Source organism: Oncorhynchus kisutch, linkage group LG10 (genome assembly GCF_002021735.2).
Source record: "Oncorhynchus kisutch isolate 150728-3 linkage group LG10, Okis_V2, whole genome shotgun sequence".
Taxonomy (NCBI): Eukaryota; Metazoa; Chordata; class Actinopteri; order Salmoniformes; family Salmonidae; genus Oncorhynchus; species Oncorhynchus kisutch.
Window position 1 is genome coordinate 38,524,320 of NC_034183.2, and position 19,375 is coordinate 38,543,694.

At 42.0% G+C, this 19,375-nt stretch overlaps 1 protein-coding gene across 1 annotated transcript in view; it reads right to left on the bottom strand.

The window, feature by feature from the left end:
• LOC109897213 (collagen alpha-1(XXIV) chain-like) overlaps positions 1 to 19,375 on the bottom strand; it is a 187,836-nt gene that overhangs the window by 149,007 nt on the left and 19,454 nt on the right. The window contains exon 2 of the mRNA XM_020491764.2: positions 7,900 to 7,964. Coding sequence (XP_020347353.2) covers positions 7,900 to 7,964 — 65 coding nt within the window. The remainder of the gene's footprint in view (positions 1 to 7,899; positions 7,965 to 19,375) is intronic.

Consider the following 19,375-nt stretch of genomic DNA (forward strand, 5'->3'; position numbering starts at 1 on the left):
ACAAGCCCTTAAAACCTCTTTGGGATTTGGGGCAGCATTGGGAGGTTTGAATGAAAAGCGTGCCCAGAGTAAACTGCCTATTACTCAGGCCCAGAAGCTAGAATATGCATATAATAAGTTAATTAAACACTCTAAAGTTTTCAAAACTGTTAAAATAATGTCTGTGAGTATAACAGAACTCATATGGCAGGTGAAAACCTGAGAAAAATCCAACCAGGAAGTGGGAATTCTGAGGTTTGTAGTCTTCAAGTGAATGCCTATCGAATATCCAGTGTCTGTGGGGTCAGATTGCACTTCCCAAGGCTTCCAGTAGATTGTTGTTGTTTCAGGCTTCTATTGTGAAGGGGAGTGAATAAGAGCACTCAGAGTAAGTGGCTCAGCTGAAAGCCATGAGTTGTTTATGGCGCGTGGCCATGAGCGCGACGTTTGTTCCCTTTCCTTTCTAATGAAAACAGTATTGTCCGGTTGAAACATTATTGAGTATTTATGATAAAAACACCGTAAGGATTGATTAGAAACATCATATGACATGTTTCTACGAACTTTATTGGAACTTTTTTAACTTTTCGTCTAGATGCTTTCTGCATATGGATTACTGAACATAACGCGCAAACAAAAAGGAGGTTTTTGGACGTAAAGATTAACTTTATTGAACAAAACAAACATGTATTGTGTAACATGGAGTCCTGGGAGTGCCACCAGATGAAGATCATCAAAGGTAAGTGATTAAATTTTAAAGCTATTTCTGAATTTTGTGACACCTCTCCTTGGCTGGAAAATGTATGTATTTTTTTTGTGGCTAGGCGCCGTCCTAACATAATCGCATGGTGTGCTTTCGCCGTAAAGCCTTTTTGAAATCTGACATTGTGGTTGGATTAACAAGAAGTTTATCTTTAAAATGGTGTATAATACATGTACAGTGGGGCAAAAAAGTATTTAGTCAGCCACCAATTGTGCAAGTTCTCCCACTTAAAAAGATGAGAGAGGCCTGTAATTATCATCATAGGTACACTTCAACTATGACAGACAAAATGAGAAGAAAAAAAATCCAGAAAATCACATTGTAGGATTTTTAATGAATTTATTTGCAAATTATGGTGGAAAATAAGTATTTGGTCACCTACAAACAAGCTAGATTTCTGGCTCTCACAGACCTGTAACTTCTTCTTTAAGAGGCTCCTCTGTCCTCCACTAATTACCTGTATTAATGACACCTGTTTGAACTTGTTATCAGTATAAAAGACACCTGTCCACAACCTCAAACAGTCACACTCCAAACTCCACTATGGCCAAGACCAAAGAGCTGTCAAAGGGCAACAGAAACAAAATTGTAGACCTGCACCAGGCTGGGAAGACTGAATCTGCAGTAGGTAAGCAGCTTGGTTTGAAGAAATCAACCGTGGGAGCAATTATTAGGAAATGGAAGACATACAAGACCATTGATAATCTCCCTTGATCTGGGGCTCCACGTAAGATCTCACCCCGTGGGGTCAAAATGATCACAAGAACGGTGAGCAAAAATCCCAGAACCACACGGGGGGACCTAGTGAATGACCTGCAGAGAGCTGGGACCAAAGTAACAAAGCCTACCATCAGTAACATGCCGCCAGGGACTCAAATCCTACAGTGCCGGACATGTCCCTCTGCTTAAGCCAGTACATGTCCAGGCCCGTCTGAAGTTTGCTAGAGAGCATTTGGATGATCCAGAAGAAGATTGGGAGAATGTCATATGGTCAGATGAAACCAAATTAGAACTTTTTGGTAAAAACTCAATTCGTCGTGTTTAGTTGACAAAGAATGCTGAGTTGCATCCAAAGAACAGCATACCTACTGTGAAGCATGGGGGTGGAAACATCATGCTTTGGGGCGGTTTTTCTGCAAAGGGACCAGGACGACTGATCCGTGTAAAGGAAAGAATGAATGGGGCCATGTATCGTGAGATTTTGAGTGAAAACCTCCTTCCATCAGCAAGGGCATTGAAGATGAACCGTGGCTGGGTCTTTCAGCATGACAATGATCCCAAACACACCACCCGGGCAACGAAGGAGTGGCTTCGTAAGAAGCATTTCAAGGTCCTGGAGTGGCCTTGTCAGTCTCTAGTTCTCAACCCCATAGAAAATCTTTGGAGGGAGTTGAAAGTCCGTGTTGCCCAGCAACAGCCCCAAAACATCACTGCTCTAGAGGAGATCTGCATGGAGGAATGGGCCAAAATACCAGCAACAGTGTGAAAACCTTGTGAAGACTTACAGAAAACGTTTGACCTCTATCATTGCCAACAAAGGGTATATAACAAAGTATTGAGAAACTTTTGTTATTGACCAAATACATATTTTCCACCATAATTTGCAAATAAATTCATTAAAAATCCTACGATGTGATTTTCTGGATTTTTTTCTCATTTCGTCTGTCATAGTTGAAGTGTACCTATGATAAATTACAGGCCTCTCTCATCTTTTTAAGTGGGAGAACTTGCACAATTGGTGGCTGACTAAATACTTTTTTTGCCCCACTGTATGTTGATTGGACTAAATTGTTTTGGTATCTTTTAGTTGTCACTGTATTAGACTAAGCAGAGGTGATTTGATGATTTTGAAATGTTGAAGTTGAAATGGTGCTGGAACAGTGGAGGCAGCTCCTGTTTTCTTTACAACTTGCGGTAACTCTGTGGTTCAAAATCAATAGTTGTTTAGTGGTCTGAAAATGTCAGCAATATTAACTTACTTGACCATGCTGTAGGTCATGTAACTGTCTGTTACTGTACATGCAATATGCTTTGTGGACTTCACTGGACAGAGGTTGCGATCTAATTTTGTGATAAAACAAAGGTGTGGTAGATTTTATTCTGATTGTCTGTCTTTTTGGCCTATATATCACGGTCGCAAGGAATATGAATTAACAGGTTATAGAGCAAACAACATACTTATCACAACACAGAGGTTTCACACCGAGTACAATTACAAGGAGGAGGTTATCCTAGATCACTAGCCCTACTCTGAGACGCTTTGTAAATATGGGCCCTGGAAGAAAGCTGTTGTCATATTCCTTGCACAGCAGTCCTTTCACCACTGGACCCTAGAGCAGGGGTAGGCAACCCTGTTCCTGGAGTGCCACAGGCATTGCAGGATTTTGTTTAAACCATGCATCAGACCAGGGGTGCATTCAGTTCGCTTGAATGTTTGCTACATTTCGGAATGGTTTGTACCGAACGCCATGTTTTCCCAAAACATTCTTGTATGTTCTTAAACATACTTTAAAATGTGTTTGCTCTGTTCGGTGGGTGCGCGGTGTGGCTTGAAGCAATGAGTGAAGAATTTAAAGGGCAGCAGTACATTTTGAAACCACAAACCAACCCCTCCCTATTTTTCAACTAGTCATTCTGTAGAAAACCATTTCCGTTCTATGGAACATTCTATAACGTTTTTATGTACTGAACGCAGCCCTGATCAACTGATCAGTGATTGCCTAAATTCAACATACCTGGTCTTCCAGGTTGGTTAAATAAAAAATGTGACGTGCCTGCGACACTCCCGGACCAGGGATGCCTACCTGTGCCCTAGCGCAGGGTCCCCCGCCCCTGTGCATGTTTAGTTTTTTGCCCTAGCACTACACAGCTAATTCAAATAATCAAAGCTTGATGAAGAGTTGGTTAATTGAATTAGCTGTGAAGTGCTAGGGCAAAAAACGAAATGTGCACCGAGGGGGGGACCAAGTTTGGGAAACCCTGCCTTAGAGGTATTAGTAAATGCTTATGAACTGAATATTGCATATGAATTTCCATTTATCAGCTAAACTAACAAAATGGTTGACTTGTTTAGCAACATGTGCAGTACATGCTAATATGGCTTTGGTGAGGAAAAGTATGCAATGCATTTGTTGTCATCTCCCTATCAGGCCACTGCATGCTGTGGCATGGGCCTGGATGGCAACACATATTCAAGCTGCCTGACTAAAGACTGTCCTTCAGTGGTACTGGAAACAAGGGCCTGACCTGGGAGTACAACTACATTCTCTCTCTGTCTCACAGCAATGTTTACTGTTATTTTTTTGTATTGCTTATTTCACTTTTTGTTACGTGGAGTGGAACAGGGAAATCCAAGAGCAGACTCAGACGAGGAGACTGGGATGAAGTAACCAAGGTATTTATTGAAACACAGGGGGAAGATGGAGTGCAGGCCAATGGAAGCTCAGGCAAGTTGCAGGAAACCAGGTGCTGAGGCTGGAGCGAGAGAGGTTGGGACAGGATCTAAATAGTGACACATGACTATAAACGTAGACTGAGTGAGCAGAGATTATGATTTGGCAGTTTGGAAGTGGCATGACTGAGTATTTGTAGAGGTCTTGATTATGGAACAGGTTGCAGCTGGTGGGGATCGGCTCTAACTCCAGCACACCTGTCTCCACCCACACAATCACACACACAGAGGGAGAGAGCACTGGGGGAGTGGCGGCAGGTCAAGGAGACACAGGATGAGCAGTAGGGGGCGTGGCAGGAGCAGACTTAACACTTTTGTTTATTATCTACAGTTGAAGTTGGAAGTTTACATACACCTCAGCCAAATATATTTAAACTCAGTTTTTCACAATTCCTAATATGTAATCCTAGTAAAAAAAAGTATGTCTTAGGTCAGTTAGGATCACCACTTTATTTTAAGAATGTGAAATGTCAGAATAATAGTAGAGAGAATTATTTATTTCAGCTTTTATTTCTTTCATCACATTCCCAGTGGGTCAGAAGTTTACATACTCAATTAGTATTTGGTAGCATTGCCTTTAAATTGTTTAATAACTTGGGTTAAACCTTTTGGGTAGCCTTCCACAAGCTTCCCAAAATAAGTTATGTGAATGTCCCATTCCTCCTGACAGAGCTGGTGTAACTGAGTCAGGTCTGTAGGCCTCCTTGCTCGCACATGCTTTATCAGTTCTGCCCATAAATATTCTATAGGATTGAGGTCAGGGCTTTGTGATGGCCACTTCAATACCTTGACTTTACTGTCCTTAAGCCATTTTGCCACAACTTTGGAAGTATGCTTAGGGTCATTGTCCATTTGGAAGATCCATTTGCGACCAAGCTTTAACTTTAGCTTTATACATACCTCGGCGACCAAGCTTTAGCTTTAACTGATGTCTGAGATGTTGCTTCAATATATCCACATAATTCTTCTCCTCACGATGCCATCTATTTTGTGAAGTGCACCAGTCCCTCCTGCAGCAAAGCACCCACACAACAAATTGCTGCCACCCCCGTGCTTCACGGTTGGGATGGTGTTCTTTGACTTGCAAGCCTCCCACTTTTTACTCCTAACATAACGATGGTCATTATGGCCAAACAGTTCATTTTTGTTTCATCAGACCAGAGGACATTTCTCAAAGTACGATCTTTGTCCCCATGTGCAGTTGCAAACCGTAGTCTGGCTTTTTTACGGAGGTTTTGGAGCAGTGGCTTCTTCATTGCTGAGTGGCCTTTCATGTTATGTCGATATAGGACTCGTTTTACTATGGATATAGATACTTTTGTACCTGTTTCCTCCAGCATCTTCACAAGGTTGTTGTTCTGGGATTGATTTGCACTATTTGCACCAAAGTACGTTAATCTCTAGGAGCCAGAACGCGCCTCCTTCCTGAGCGGTATGACGGCTGCCTGGTCCCATAGTGTTTATACTTGCATACTATTGTTTGTACAGATGAACGTGGTACCTTCAGGCATTAGGAAATTGCTCCAAAGGATGAACCGGACTTGTGGAGGTCTACAATTCTTTTCTGAGGTCTTGTCTGATTTCTTTAGATTTTTCCATGATGTCAAGCAAAGAGGCATTGAGTTTGAAGGTAGGCCTTGAAATACATCCACAGGTACACCTCCAATTGACTCAAATGATGTCAATTAGCCTATCAGAAGCTTCTAAAGCCATGACATAATTGTCCAAGCTGTTTAAAAGCACAGTCAACTTAGTGTATGTAAACTTCTGACCCACTGGAATTGTGATACAGGGAAATAATCTGTCTGTAAACAATTGTTGGAAATATTATTCACAAAGTAGATGTCCTAACCAACTTGCCAAAACTATAGTTTGTTAACAAGACATTTGTGGAGTGGTTGAAAAATTAGTTTTAATGACTCCAACCTAAGTGTATGTAAACTTCTGAATTCAACTGTATTTCAGCGGTACTACCAGTTGAGCTGGTATGTGTCTCAATGGATGCGTGCCTTACTAAATGGACTGTTTGAAAATGTGAAGAATAAAAATAAAAAAAGTCAATTAAATGTAGTTATAAAAAATAAATGTGAATCACATTTTAATTTTGCGTACCCCCGACGGCATTGCGCGCACACCTGGGGTACCCCAGTTTGGGACTACATGCCCTAGAGCACACAAAAAACTACACATACCTCGGCCTAAACACCAGCGCCACAGGTAACTTCCACAAAGCTGTGAACGATCTGCGAGACAAGGCAAGAAGGGCCTTCTATGCCATCAAAAGGAACATAAAAATCAACATCCCAATTAAGATCTGGCTAAAAATACTTTAATCAATTATAGAACCCATTACCCTTTACGGTTGTGAGGTCTGGAGTCCGCTCACCAACCAAGAATTTACTAAACGGGACAAACACCAAATTGAGACTATGCATGCAGAATTCTGCAAAAATATCCTCAGTGTACAACGTAAAACACCAAATAATGCATGCAGAGCAGAATTAGGCCGATAACCACTAATGGTCAAAATCCAGAAAAGAGCCATTAAATTCTTCCACCACCAAAAAGGAAGAGATTTTCAAACCTTTCATAACAATGCCATCACCTACAGAGAGATGAGTCCCCTAAACAAGATGGTTCTGGGGCTCTGTTCACAAACACAAACAGACCCCACAGAGCCCCAGGACAGCAACACAATTAGACCCAACCAAATCATGAGAGACCTAAAAAATTATTACAAATTAACATTGAGAAAGGCCACCATAGGCAGACCTAGCTATCAAGAGAAGACAGGATATGCGCACACTGCCCACAAAATGAGATGGAAACTGAGCCAAATGTATGACCATATCAGAGACACATATTTCCCTTAGATTACACAGACCCATAAAGAATTCGAAATATGTGATAAACTCCCATATCTATTGGGTGAAATACCACAGTGTCCCATCACAGCAGCAAGATTTGTGACCTGTTGCCACAAATACAACCCATATTTGTCTCTTTATTTTCCCTTTTGTACTTTAACTATTTGCAAATAATATATGTGAAATGTGTCATTCTTTTGTAACCTTTGAGAGGGAGCGAGAGAGAGAGACTGACTATTTAGGCTGTCTCTGCCAGTATTCTAGGACCTGAGGACCAAGAGCATGTAAAGAAGGGTTTTTAAAAAGAATGGGAAGAGGAGAGTAGCTCCACATACCAATAATAACACATAACAAAGAAGATTTCCTGTCCTTGATGATAGAATAATGTCATAAATCACGTATTTTACGTAGTATCATTCTCTGGGCAAGTTTGAACCCTAAAGCAATGGCAACAACAAATTAGAAGTGCTGGCATTCTCAAACTCTACAACCAGGAGTCAGTATTCACCCTCCCTCTCAGATACTGCCTGGTGCCAACAAGTGAAATGTCACTTGGTCTAACTAAGACCCATGCCTATCACACCCACACAAGGCCCCTGTAACACTCAACACGTTGAATGGCTGAACTGTTTCCATTTGGAAGAAAGAACAGGCCATCGTAAACCAGGCTTTTGTAAAGTGACATCCCTTTAAAGCTAGAGAAGGTCACTCTCTCATCCACAACAGACGACAAATATATGGCAACAGAAATGGCTAATGGATGCGAGTGAGACATAGGTTTGGTGTAGACTGTTACAATGTAGAGATGGAGTTGAGATGGGGAGGTGGAGGCTGCTTACCTTGTGCTCGGTAGTCTTCTTCTGCAGACAATGTGCATATTGACAGAAGCAGGAGGAGGGTTCCCCTACAGGGACAAACAACACAGTTAGTCAAGGAAAGGAACATGGGAAACAAATACGAGATATCCTTGATTTGAGTCAATGGATCCAAGTCGCAAATCATACCTAAAGAGCCAAGTAAGATACTAACCATACAGCATGGATACTGCGCTCGGAGTCTTCATTACGACCCAAACATCTAATCATAGTTAGTCTATAGGTCACAATCTGCAGTGCTGCTATGGCCACTGGGAAGCAGTGTCTGTCCACACTGCAATCAGACCGTAAGTCATAAATCAGCAACAAACGAAACATTTCATGCAACTGACATTGAGGACATTATGGTTCCGTCACAGCTGATATACTCTGCACTGTGGGAATACTATTTGGCTGGAGAAATTGTGGGAAAGAAACTAAGGGAAAGTACCAGACCTGAGGTAACTATAGTTTCAATTATGCTTTGTGTATTTTTTGGTGGGTAGGGGACCAAATTGTTAGTTTGGACGCGACTACAACTATTTTAATACAGATACCCCAAAAATGACTACTTGTTAAAACTATTTGAATAAAGATCTCCAAAAGTAACAAAACAATTTAACTATTAGAATACAGATCTGTTTTCATAAACTATATGATTAGCTGCCTTCAACTAATGGTGGGGTTGTATCTGGAACTGCATGTTAAAGATAGAAATGAACAGAACCCCTATACTATTACAATCTATCTGACTGTCGTAATTGATCTACCCTATACATTTACAGTATATCTGAACATTCTGTAAATGTCCATTCTCCTGAATGAAATTGTGTACTGCTAGGTATACATAAGGTAATGCTCAACTACTGTACGACACTTTCAGCATGCCACTGAAAAGGTTGAAAGCTGCTATTCATTTTATCATACCTGAAAATATTGCAGAGGAATTCAAAGCCATTTGCAAACAACAACAAAAAAGTTGGATGCTTAGCAAAAAACGACTTCAAACTTCTTTGTCCAGTGTTCTGGTTTCAAACACACACTATAAGATATTTAAAGGGGTCGTTTTTTCGGGAATAGAAACTAACATGATTTTTCACCTACCTTGGCTGTAGTTGATTCCAGAAGGCAGTTTTTAGATATTTAGTTTCCTTTCAACACTTAATAGCCATGTTTTGTTACCGTTACAGTTTTGTTACCGTTAGCATTATCAACACTTAACATTAAACTGTTCTTGTGCCCGTGTAATAAAACTGCCATTACTTTTGGAGCAACATTTTATTAGCATGTTGTTACATCATTCTTTGGTAATTGTAATTTAATTGTATTTGTATTTATTATAGATCCCCATTCTTCCTGGGGTCCAGCAAAATTAAGGTAGATATATATACAATCATAAAAACATTACAATAAATCTCACACCGCATATCTACATCACAAAATCTATGTGCATGTGTGTGTAAAGTGCGTATGTTATCATGTGTGTGTATGCACTTCTGTTCCTGTGTGTCTCTTCACAGTCCCTGCTGTACAATTAGGTGTATTTTTATCCAAATTGTTTTTAAATATGATTTTACTGCTTTCATGAGTTACTTGATGTGAAATAGTGTTCCATGTATTCATGGCTTTATGTAGTACTGTGCACCTCCCATCGTCTGTTCTTGACTTGGGGACTGTGAAGAGACCTCTGGTGGCATGTCTTGTGGGTTATGCATGGGTGTCTGAGCTGTGTGCTAGTAGTTTAAACAGACAGATCAGTGCATTCAACATGTCAATACAAGTAGTGACGAAGTCAATCTCTCCTCTACTTTGAGCCAAGAGAGATTGACAAGCATATTTTTAATGTTAGCTCTCCATGCACATCTAAGAGCCAGCCGTGCTGCCCTGTTCTGGGTCAATTGTAATTTTCCTAACTCCCTCTTCACTTGTAGGACATGCGCTGCCCTGTAGGACATGCCCTGCCCTGTAGGACATGCCCTGCCCTGTAGGACATGCCCTGCCCTGTAGGACATGCCCTGTTTACAGCGTTGTTAAGATGGCAGAGCAACACTTTATTTATGGACAAACCTCTCCCCATCTTAACTATTGTTCAAACAAAAATCTAATTGTATTTGTCACATGCGCCGTTTAGACCGCATGTGACAAATAAAGGTGTAGACCTTACTGTGAAATGCTTACTGGGGGGGGGGGTCAATGTACAAAGTACAGATGGCAATTTGATTAATTGTTCTGCCGTCTTATGGCTTGGGGGGGGGTAGAAGCTGTTAACCTCTACGGGATCCCCCCGGTTGAGCTAACGCGTAGGTTAATATGATTAGCATGAGGTTGTAAGTAACAAGAACATTTCACAGGACACAGACATATCTGATATGGGCAGAAAGCTTACATTCTTGTTAGTCTAACTGCACTGTCCAATTTACAGTAGCTATTACAGTGAAAGAATACCATTCTATTGTTTGAGGAGAGTGCACAGTTATGAGCTTGAAAATGTATTAATAAAACCAATTAGACACATTTGGGCAGTCTTGATACAACATTTTGAACAGAAAAGCAATGGTTCATTGAATCTGTCTAAAACATTGCACATACACTGATGCCATCTAGTGGCCTAAATCTAAATTGCACCTAACCTGGAATAGTACATTATGGAATTTCTCTTGCGTTTCAAAGATGATGGGACAAAAAAATGAAAACGCATGTTTTACTTTGTAGTATCTTTTACCAGATCTAATGTGTTATATTCTCCTACATTAATTTCAAATTTCCACAAACGTCAAAGTCTTTCCTTTCAAACGGTATAAAGAAAATGCTTATCCTTGCTTCAGGTCCTGAGCTACAGGCAGTTAAGATTTGGGTATGTCATTTCAGGCAAAAATGTCAAATACGGGTAAGATCCTTAATTAACAAAGGCTTCCAAAATGGCAGCAACTACTGGGCAAAACAGACCTAAAGGACATGGCAAATGCTCAACCATTTAAGGTTTAAGATTAGCTGTAACTCCAATCTGTTCCTTGTAGAAATTAATGGAGACCTATAACCATATAGCAGTTCAATTGGTACAGAATTCTCACTCACGGGTGAAACAAATACAGTCTCTGAAAAGGCACGCCTCAACATATGTTAATGAGACAGAAACAACAATACCCTGAACCCACTAGTGGTCAAAAAGTTTTTGGCGCTCCAAAAATACGGAACTGTATTCTGTGGGGTGGAATTACAGTACCATTCAAAATACAGAAATTCTTTCCCCAGCCAAAACATTTTCCCACAATGCACCATTTACAGTATGCTGCAGTTAAACATTTCAGAGTCATTTACTGTTGATAATACACAACATTACTGTATAAATACCATAGAGAGAGAAAGAGAGACAAAGTGATAGACAGACAGAGGGATAAATAAAAGAGTGAAAGAAGAAAGAGAGAGTGAGGGGAGAGGAAATAGAAGGAACACCCAATAGACCCTGTCACCTGTTCCCCATCGAGATACCGGTGTTTTTTTATTTCTTATTTCACCTTTATTTAACCAGGTAGGCTAGTTGAGAACAAGTTCTCATTTGCAACTGCAACCTGGCCAAGATAAAGCATAGCAATTCGACACATACAACAACAGAGTTACACATGGAATAAACAAAACATAGTCAATAATACAGTAGAACAAAAGATATATATACAGTGAGTGCGAATGAGGTAGAGTTAAGGCAATAAATATGCCATGGTGGCAAAGTAATTACAATATAGCAATTAAACACTGGAATGGTAGATGTGCAGAATATGAATGTGCAAGTAGAGATACTAGGGTGCAAAGGAGCAAAGATAAATTAATTAATTCAGTATGGGGATGAGGTAGGTAGATAGATGGGCTGTTGGCAGCAGAGAACTGGAAGGAAAGACGACCAAAGGAGGAATTGGCTTTCGGGGTGACCAGTGATATATACCTGCTGGAGCGCGTGCTACGAGTGGGTGCTGCTATGGTGACCAGTGAGCTGAGATAAGGCAGGGCTTTACCTAGCAGAGACTTGTAGATAACCTGTAGCCAGTGGGTTTGGCGACGAGTATGAAGCGAGGGCCAACCATACGAGAGTGTTCAGGCCGCAATGGTGGGTAGTGTATGGGGATTTGGTGAAAAAAAACGATGGCACTGTGATAGACTGCATCCAGTTTGTTGAGTAGAGTGTTGGAGGCTATTTTATAGATGACATCACCGAGGGTATGTCTGGCAGCATGAGTGAAGGATGCTTTAATGCGATACAGGAAGCCAATTCTAGATTTAATTGTGGATTGGAGATGCTTAATGTGAGTCTGGAAGGAGAGTTTACAGTCTAGCCAGACAACTAGGTATTTGTAGTTGTCCACGTATTCTAAGTCAGAGCCGTCCAAAGTAGTGATGCTGGACGGGCGAGCAGGTGCGGGCAGTGATCGGTTGAATAGCATGCATTTAGTTTTACTTGCGTTTAAGAGCAGTTGGAGGCCACGGAAGAAGAGTTGTATGGCATTGAAGCTTGTCTGGAGGTCAGTTAACAATGTCCAAAGAGGGGCCATAAGTATACAGAATGGTGTCGTCTGCGTAGAGGTGTACCAGAGAATCACCAGCAGCAAGAGCAACATCATTGATGTATACAGAGAAGAGTCGGCCCGAGGATTGAACCCTGTGGCACCCCCATAGAGACTGCCAGAGGTCCGGACAACAGGCCCTCCGATTTGACACACTGAGCTCTATCAGAGAAGTAGGTGGTAAACCAGGCGAGGCAATAATTTTAGAAACCAAGGCTGTCGAGTCTGCCAATAAGAATGTGGTGATTGACAGAGTCGAAAGCCTTGGCCAGGTCGATGAATACGGCTACACAGTAATGTCTCTTATCGATGGCGGTTATGATGCCGTTAAGGACCTTGAGTGTGGCTGAGGTGCACCCATGACCAGCTCTGAAACCAGATTGCATAGCGGAGAAGGTATGGTGGGATTCAAAATGGTCGGTAATCTGTTTGTTAACTTGGCTTTCGAAGACCTTAATAAAAAGACAGGGTAGGATAGATATAGGTCTGTAGCAGTTTGGGTCTAGAGTGTCACCCCCTTTTGAAGAGGGGGATGACCGCAGGAGCTTTCCAATCTATGGGAATCTCAGACGATACGAAAGAGAGGTTGAACAGAGAGGGTCCAGATTGTCTAGCCCAGCTGATTATTTTAGGGGTCCAGATTTTGCAGCTCTTTCAGAACATCAGCTATCTGGATTTGGGTAAAGGAGAAATGGTGGGGGCTTTGCCGGGTTGCCTTGGAGGGTGCCGGGCAGTTGACCGGGGTAGGGGTAGCCAGGTGGAAAGCATAGCCAGCCGTAGAGAAATGCTTATTGAAATTCTCAATTATATTGGATTTATCGGTGGTGACAGTGTTTCCTAGCCTCAGAGCGGTGGGCAGCTGGGAGGAGGTGCTTTTATTCTCCATGGACTTTACAGTGTCCCAGAACTTTTATGAGTTGGTACTACAGGATGCAAATTTCTGTTTGAAAAAGCTAGCCTTAGCTTTCCTAACTGCCTGTGTATATTTGTTCCCAACTTCTCTGAAAGTTGCATATCACGGAGGCTATTCGATGCTAATGCAGAGCGCCACAGGATGTTTTTGTGCTGGTCAAGGGCAGACAGGTCTGGAGTAAACCAAGGATTATATCTATTCCTAGTTCTACATTTTTTGAATGGGGCATGCCTATTTAAGATGGTGAGGAAGGCACTTTTAAAGAATAGCCAGGCATCATCTACTGACGGGGATGAGGTCAATGTCATTACAGGATACCCCGGCCAGGTCAATTAGAAAGGCCTGCTCGCAGAAGTGTTTTAGGGAGCGTTTGACAGTGATGAGGGGTGGTCGTTTGTTCGCAGACCCATTACGGATGCAGGCAATGAGGCAGTGATCGCTGAGATCTTGATTGAAAGCAGCAGAGGTGTATTTGGAGGGTGAGTTAGTTAGGATGACATCTGAGGGTGCCCGTGTTTATGGATTTGGAGTTGTACCTGGTTGGTTCATTGATAATTTGTGTGAGATTGAGGGCATCAAGTTTGGATTGTAGGATGGCCGGGGTGTTAAGCATGTTCCAGTTTAGGTCACCTAGTAGTACGAGCTCAGAAGATAGATGGGGGCAATACATTCAAATATGGTATCGAGGGCACAGCTGGGGACAGAGGGGTCTATAGCAAGCGGCAACAGTGAGAGAATTGTTTATGGAAAGGTGCATTTTTAGAAGTAGAAGCTCGAATTGTTTGGGTACAGACTTGGATAGTAATACAGAACTCTGCAGGCTATCTTTGCAGTAGATTGCAACACTGCCCCCTTTGGCAGTTCTATCTTGGCGGAAAATGTTATAGTTAGGGATGGAGATTTCAAGGTTTTTGGTGGTTTTCCTAAGCCAGGATTCAGACACGACTAAGACATTGGCAGAGTGTGCTAAAGCAGTAAGTAAAACAAACTTAGGGAGTAGTCTTCAAATGTTAACATGCATGAAACAAAGGCTTTTACGGTTACAGAAGTAAACAAATGAGAGCACCTAGGGAGTGGGAGTGGAGCTAGGCACCGCAGGACCTGGATTAACCTCTACATCACCAGAGGAACACAGGAGAAGTAGGATAAGGGTACGGCTAAATGCTATACGACCTGGCCGTCTAGCATGTTCGGGAACAGAGAGTAAAAAGAGCAGGTTTCTGGGCATGATAGCATAGATTCGAGGCATAGTGTACAGACAAAGGTAAGGTAGGATGTGAGTACATTGGAGGTAAACCTAGGCATTGAGTAATGATGAGAGAGATATAGAGAGACGTTTAAACCAGGTGATGTCATCATATATGTAGGAGGTGGGACAACGTGGTTGATTAAGGCATACTGAGCAGGGCTAGAAGCTCTCCAGTGAAATAAGATAGTAATCACTAACCAGGACAGTAATGGACGAGGCAAACTGATATTAGAGAGAGGCATGCGTAGCCAAGTGAACATGTGGGTCCAGTGGGTGGTTGGGCTGACTGGGGACACGGCAATTCAGACAGTTAGCAGGCTGATACTAACGGGCTAACAGTTAGTAGGCGGGGCTAAACAAGCTAGCAGTTAGCAGACCGGGGCTGGCAAGCTAGCAGACCGGGTTAGCAAGCAAGCAGTTAGCAGGGACTAGCAGTTAGCAGACCGGGGAAGGCAAGCTAGCAGTTAGCAGACCGGGGAAGGCAAGCTAGCAGTTAGCAGACCGGGGAAGGCAAGCTAGCAGTTAGCAGACCGGGGCTAGCAAGTTAGCCTTTGGGGGACGTCGCGATGGGGGGTAAGTCTGTTTTTGCCTCTGTGCGGTGACGTCGATAGACCAGTCGTGGAATTAGTAGGGTTCCAAGTAGCTCTAGGTAGCTAGCAGGCCTAGCAGGTTAGCAGAATGGGCCTTCAGCGGGCGTCACGCCTAAGGGGCCTGTTGGAATCCTCGGGCAGATTATGTCGGTATTCCAGTCGTAGAGGATCAGTGGGGTTCCGTGCCCCGTACCGGCAGTAGAAGGGGTCCGGATATTGTAGCCCAGAAGTGAGCTGGCCGGGCTAGCTTCAGGCTAATTGGTGCTTGCTCCGGGATGGAAACGCTAGCCAGGAGTGGTCACCCGGGATTGCGGTTAGCTAGTTGCGAAGATCCAGATGTTCAGAGTTTGCGGTAGGAATCTGGGGATATGGAGAGAAATAGGTCCGTTATGCTCTGGTTTGAGTCACGTTGTTCGAACTGGCGAGAGCTTTCCGAGCTAAAGTTTAGCTGATGACAACTAGCAATGGTTTGCTGACTGATAGCTGGTAGGTAGTTAGCCGGCTAGCTTCAGTTGAGGGATTCCACATCCGAAGTAAATAGAAATACTTTCGAAAAAAAGCAGATCCACGCCACATTGGGTGAGGCGGGTTGCAGGAGAGTATTTTGAAGTTGAGGTTTAGGAAAATATTTTACAAAGATATGCGAATAAAAAGATGTAAAAAGATATATACAAGGGACACGACAGGACAAAGACGTCTGACTGCTACGCCATCTTGGAAGTAACATTCCACTACTGGCAATACAGACACAACCCCCCCCCCCCCCCCCCCCCACACACACACACACTCGAGAAACTGAAAAAGAGGGGGAACATATAGGCTATATGCAAACAATTATTAATCTGTCATTTATAAGGCCATCTTGGCAAGTGGAAAATTATATAACACTTCCACTGAGTGTACAAAACTTTAGGAACACATTCCTAATATTGAGTTACACCCCCCTTTGCCCTCAGAACAGCCTCAATTCGTTGTAAAAAAAAAAAGTAAAACTAGATGATTACTTCGATGATTACTTTTAAATTAAGAAATAAAATCTTGGACACTTTGTTTTCACAACGACATTCAAATCAGCATTGAAAAAAGGTGCAAGTGTAAGTTTGTTCAACCTGAGCGAGTCTGACCACAAGTCAGAGACCACTATGATGACACACCAAATGTGTTTGATGGATCATGGGAAAAGAGCAGGAATAGGCTCTTGTAGGCTACAGTCTAAGCCATGTCTTCCAATGGTGCGACTGCATCCAAAGATTATCAAACTTGAATAAATTCTTGGAGGAAAGGATGATAGCAGTGGTTCGTGTTTTTCATCAGTTCTCATTTTCAGTCAGTTGACCCAATGTTCTTTTGTGCACAATCATGTTTGAAGAAATATTAAGAAAAAAATAAGAAATATTTATAAATATGTACAAACAGTGTATTCCTAAAGACTAACATAGCAAGGATCTACTATTTACAAAACTCACACATGAAAACATTTTGAGAAAAAAAAAAAACAGGCACTCGCTCATCATGCTTCTTCGTCTACGGCAATACGGATATCACTTATTTTTTGTTAACGACATCGAGCATTGATGTGAATCACACTGCTGCTCTCTCATTTAGTTATTGGCGCTTTACGGATTGTGGTTGTTGTGGACGGCTGTTCACAAATTTAAATGTGTATTTGAACACAACAATGTTTGAATTCAATAAATTTTAACTGCCTGTCAATCATTGTTTTTGAAACCAGTAGACAGCCAGAGAAAAATCTGCTCTTGGACAGCTTCGTAGTGCAGATCCAAGCCTATGGAATAAAAGTGGGGCTTTTATTGCTCAATCCAATTCATGCTGATAAAAAAAATGAATCCATATGCCTATTGGACACATGCTCAAACTTGCACACTTTTGATAGAATTAAAGAATTAAATTAAATCTGTAGTTGCTACATCCATTTTTGGATTAATAAATTATATATATTTATACATCCGTGGATTCTAGAATAATGTAACTCATGAAGTTAGTTCAGAACCCAAAATATAAGTTTGTTTTACTTCAATATTTGTAAATATTATAAATGTAAACAAACAATAATCTTTATGTCATGGATGGTCAGTCCTTGCATCCATAGCTCTGTCTATTAATCTGAGAGTGGTTACATTTCTCCAGACCCATCCCTCAGCTTTTTACAAAAACGGGGAAACCGTTTTGTTATTGTTTCATCTGTGGATTTGCCCTTTAAACAGCTGCATACTATCAAGATATCAAAGTGTCACCAACAAAAAGGTAAACAATAGGCCTATAGCAAATGCAGCATATGGCTTTCATTTTTCCCATGTAAATAGCACTTTTCAATAGTGCTCTAAGCATGCCATTTCATGAGCGCAGCATTTATTTTCAACTCTAATCAATGAGCCCAATCAGTCCTCCATGACAACAAAATCATAAACAACAGAGTAGGGCTGGCTAAGGTCATTCTTAGGTAAAACAATTTGGCTTAGCTATACTTTTCCAGTCCTATTCATGTAGATCAAGGGCTATAACATTTATTGGAATGACTGGAATTCTGATAGACTTTGGTTTTTAATGTAAAGATATCATTTAATCGTATTATTATATGTAGTAGAAAACGATGGGTTAGAAGAAGCCTACATAACCAACCCATAAAGTAAAATGTAACATCCATATATGGCCAGCTATGTAAACTTTAACATTGATTTATCCTGTAATAGATGTCGTTCAATTGGTAACATACATTTTTAAGGGAAAAGTAATCAGATTACATTACTGATTACAATTTTGGACAGGTAACTAGTAACTATAATGGATTACATTTAGAAAGTAACCTACCCAACCCTGCCCACAGGTATAGTAGTGCACTATATATTGAATTGGGTGCCATTTCAGGCGCAGTCTTAGGCATCTATTCAATCTGTTGATCCTCCATAACAACCCTGGCATCATGTTCCCTCCTATAGGCTACACTGAACTCAACCACAGTGCAAACATGGTAATCCAATGGCTCTAGTACAACTGAACAAATGTATTTGACAACATATCATACATTGGTATCAACTGCTAAGGTATGACGACTGCTAAGGCTTTGAATCTAGGGCTGTGATGGTCATGGTCAGTCTACTGTTCCCACATGCTTCAAGATGGCCACCATTGTTCCTGTACCCAAGAAAGCAAAGGTAACTGAACTAAATGATTATCGCCCCATAGCACTCACTTCAGTCATCATGAAGTGCTTTGAGAGACTAGTCAAGGATCATATCACCTCTACCTTACCTGATACTCTAGACCCACTTCAATTTGCTTACCGCCCCAATAGATCCACAGACGATGCAATCGCCATTGCACAGCACACTGCCCTATCCCACCTGGACAAGAGGAACACATATGTAAGAATGCTGTTCATTGACTAGAGCTCAGCATCCAACACCATAGTACCCTCCACGCTCATTATTAAGCTTGAGGCTCTGGGTCTGAACCCCGCCCTGTGCAACTGGGTCCTGGACTTCCTGATGGGCCGCCCCCAGGTGGTGAAGGTAGGAAAATACACCTCCACTTAGCTGATAATCAAAACTGGGGCCCCAGAAGGATGCGTGCTCAACCCCATCCTGTACTCCCTGTTCGCCTATGACTGTGTGGCCACTCACAACAGTAGTAGGCCTGATTACCAACAATGATGACACAGCCTACAGTGAAGAGGTGAGGGCCCTGGGAGTTTGGTGCCAGGAAAATAACCTGTCACCCAACGTCAACAAAACAAAGGAGCTGATTGTGGACTTCAGGAAACAGCAGAGGGAGCACCCCCCTATCCACATTGACAGGACAGCAGTGGAGAAGGTGGACAGCTTGAAGTTCCTCAGCGTACACATCAATGACAAACTGAAATGGTCCACACACACAGACAGTGTGGTGAAGATCTCGCAACAGTGCCTCTTCAACCTCAGGAGTCTGAAGAAACTTGGCTTGGCACCTAAAACCCTCACAAACTTTTACAGATGCACAATAGAGGGCATCCTGTTGGGCTATATCACCGCCTTGTATGGAAACAGCACCGCCCGCAACCGCAGGGCTCTCCAGAAGGTGGTCTGCCCAACGCATCACCAGGAGCAAACTACCTGCCCTACAGAACACCTACAGCACCCAATGTTATAGGAAGGACATC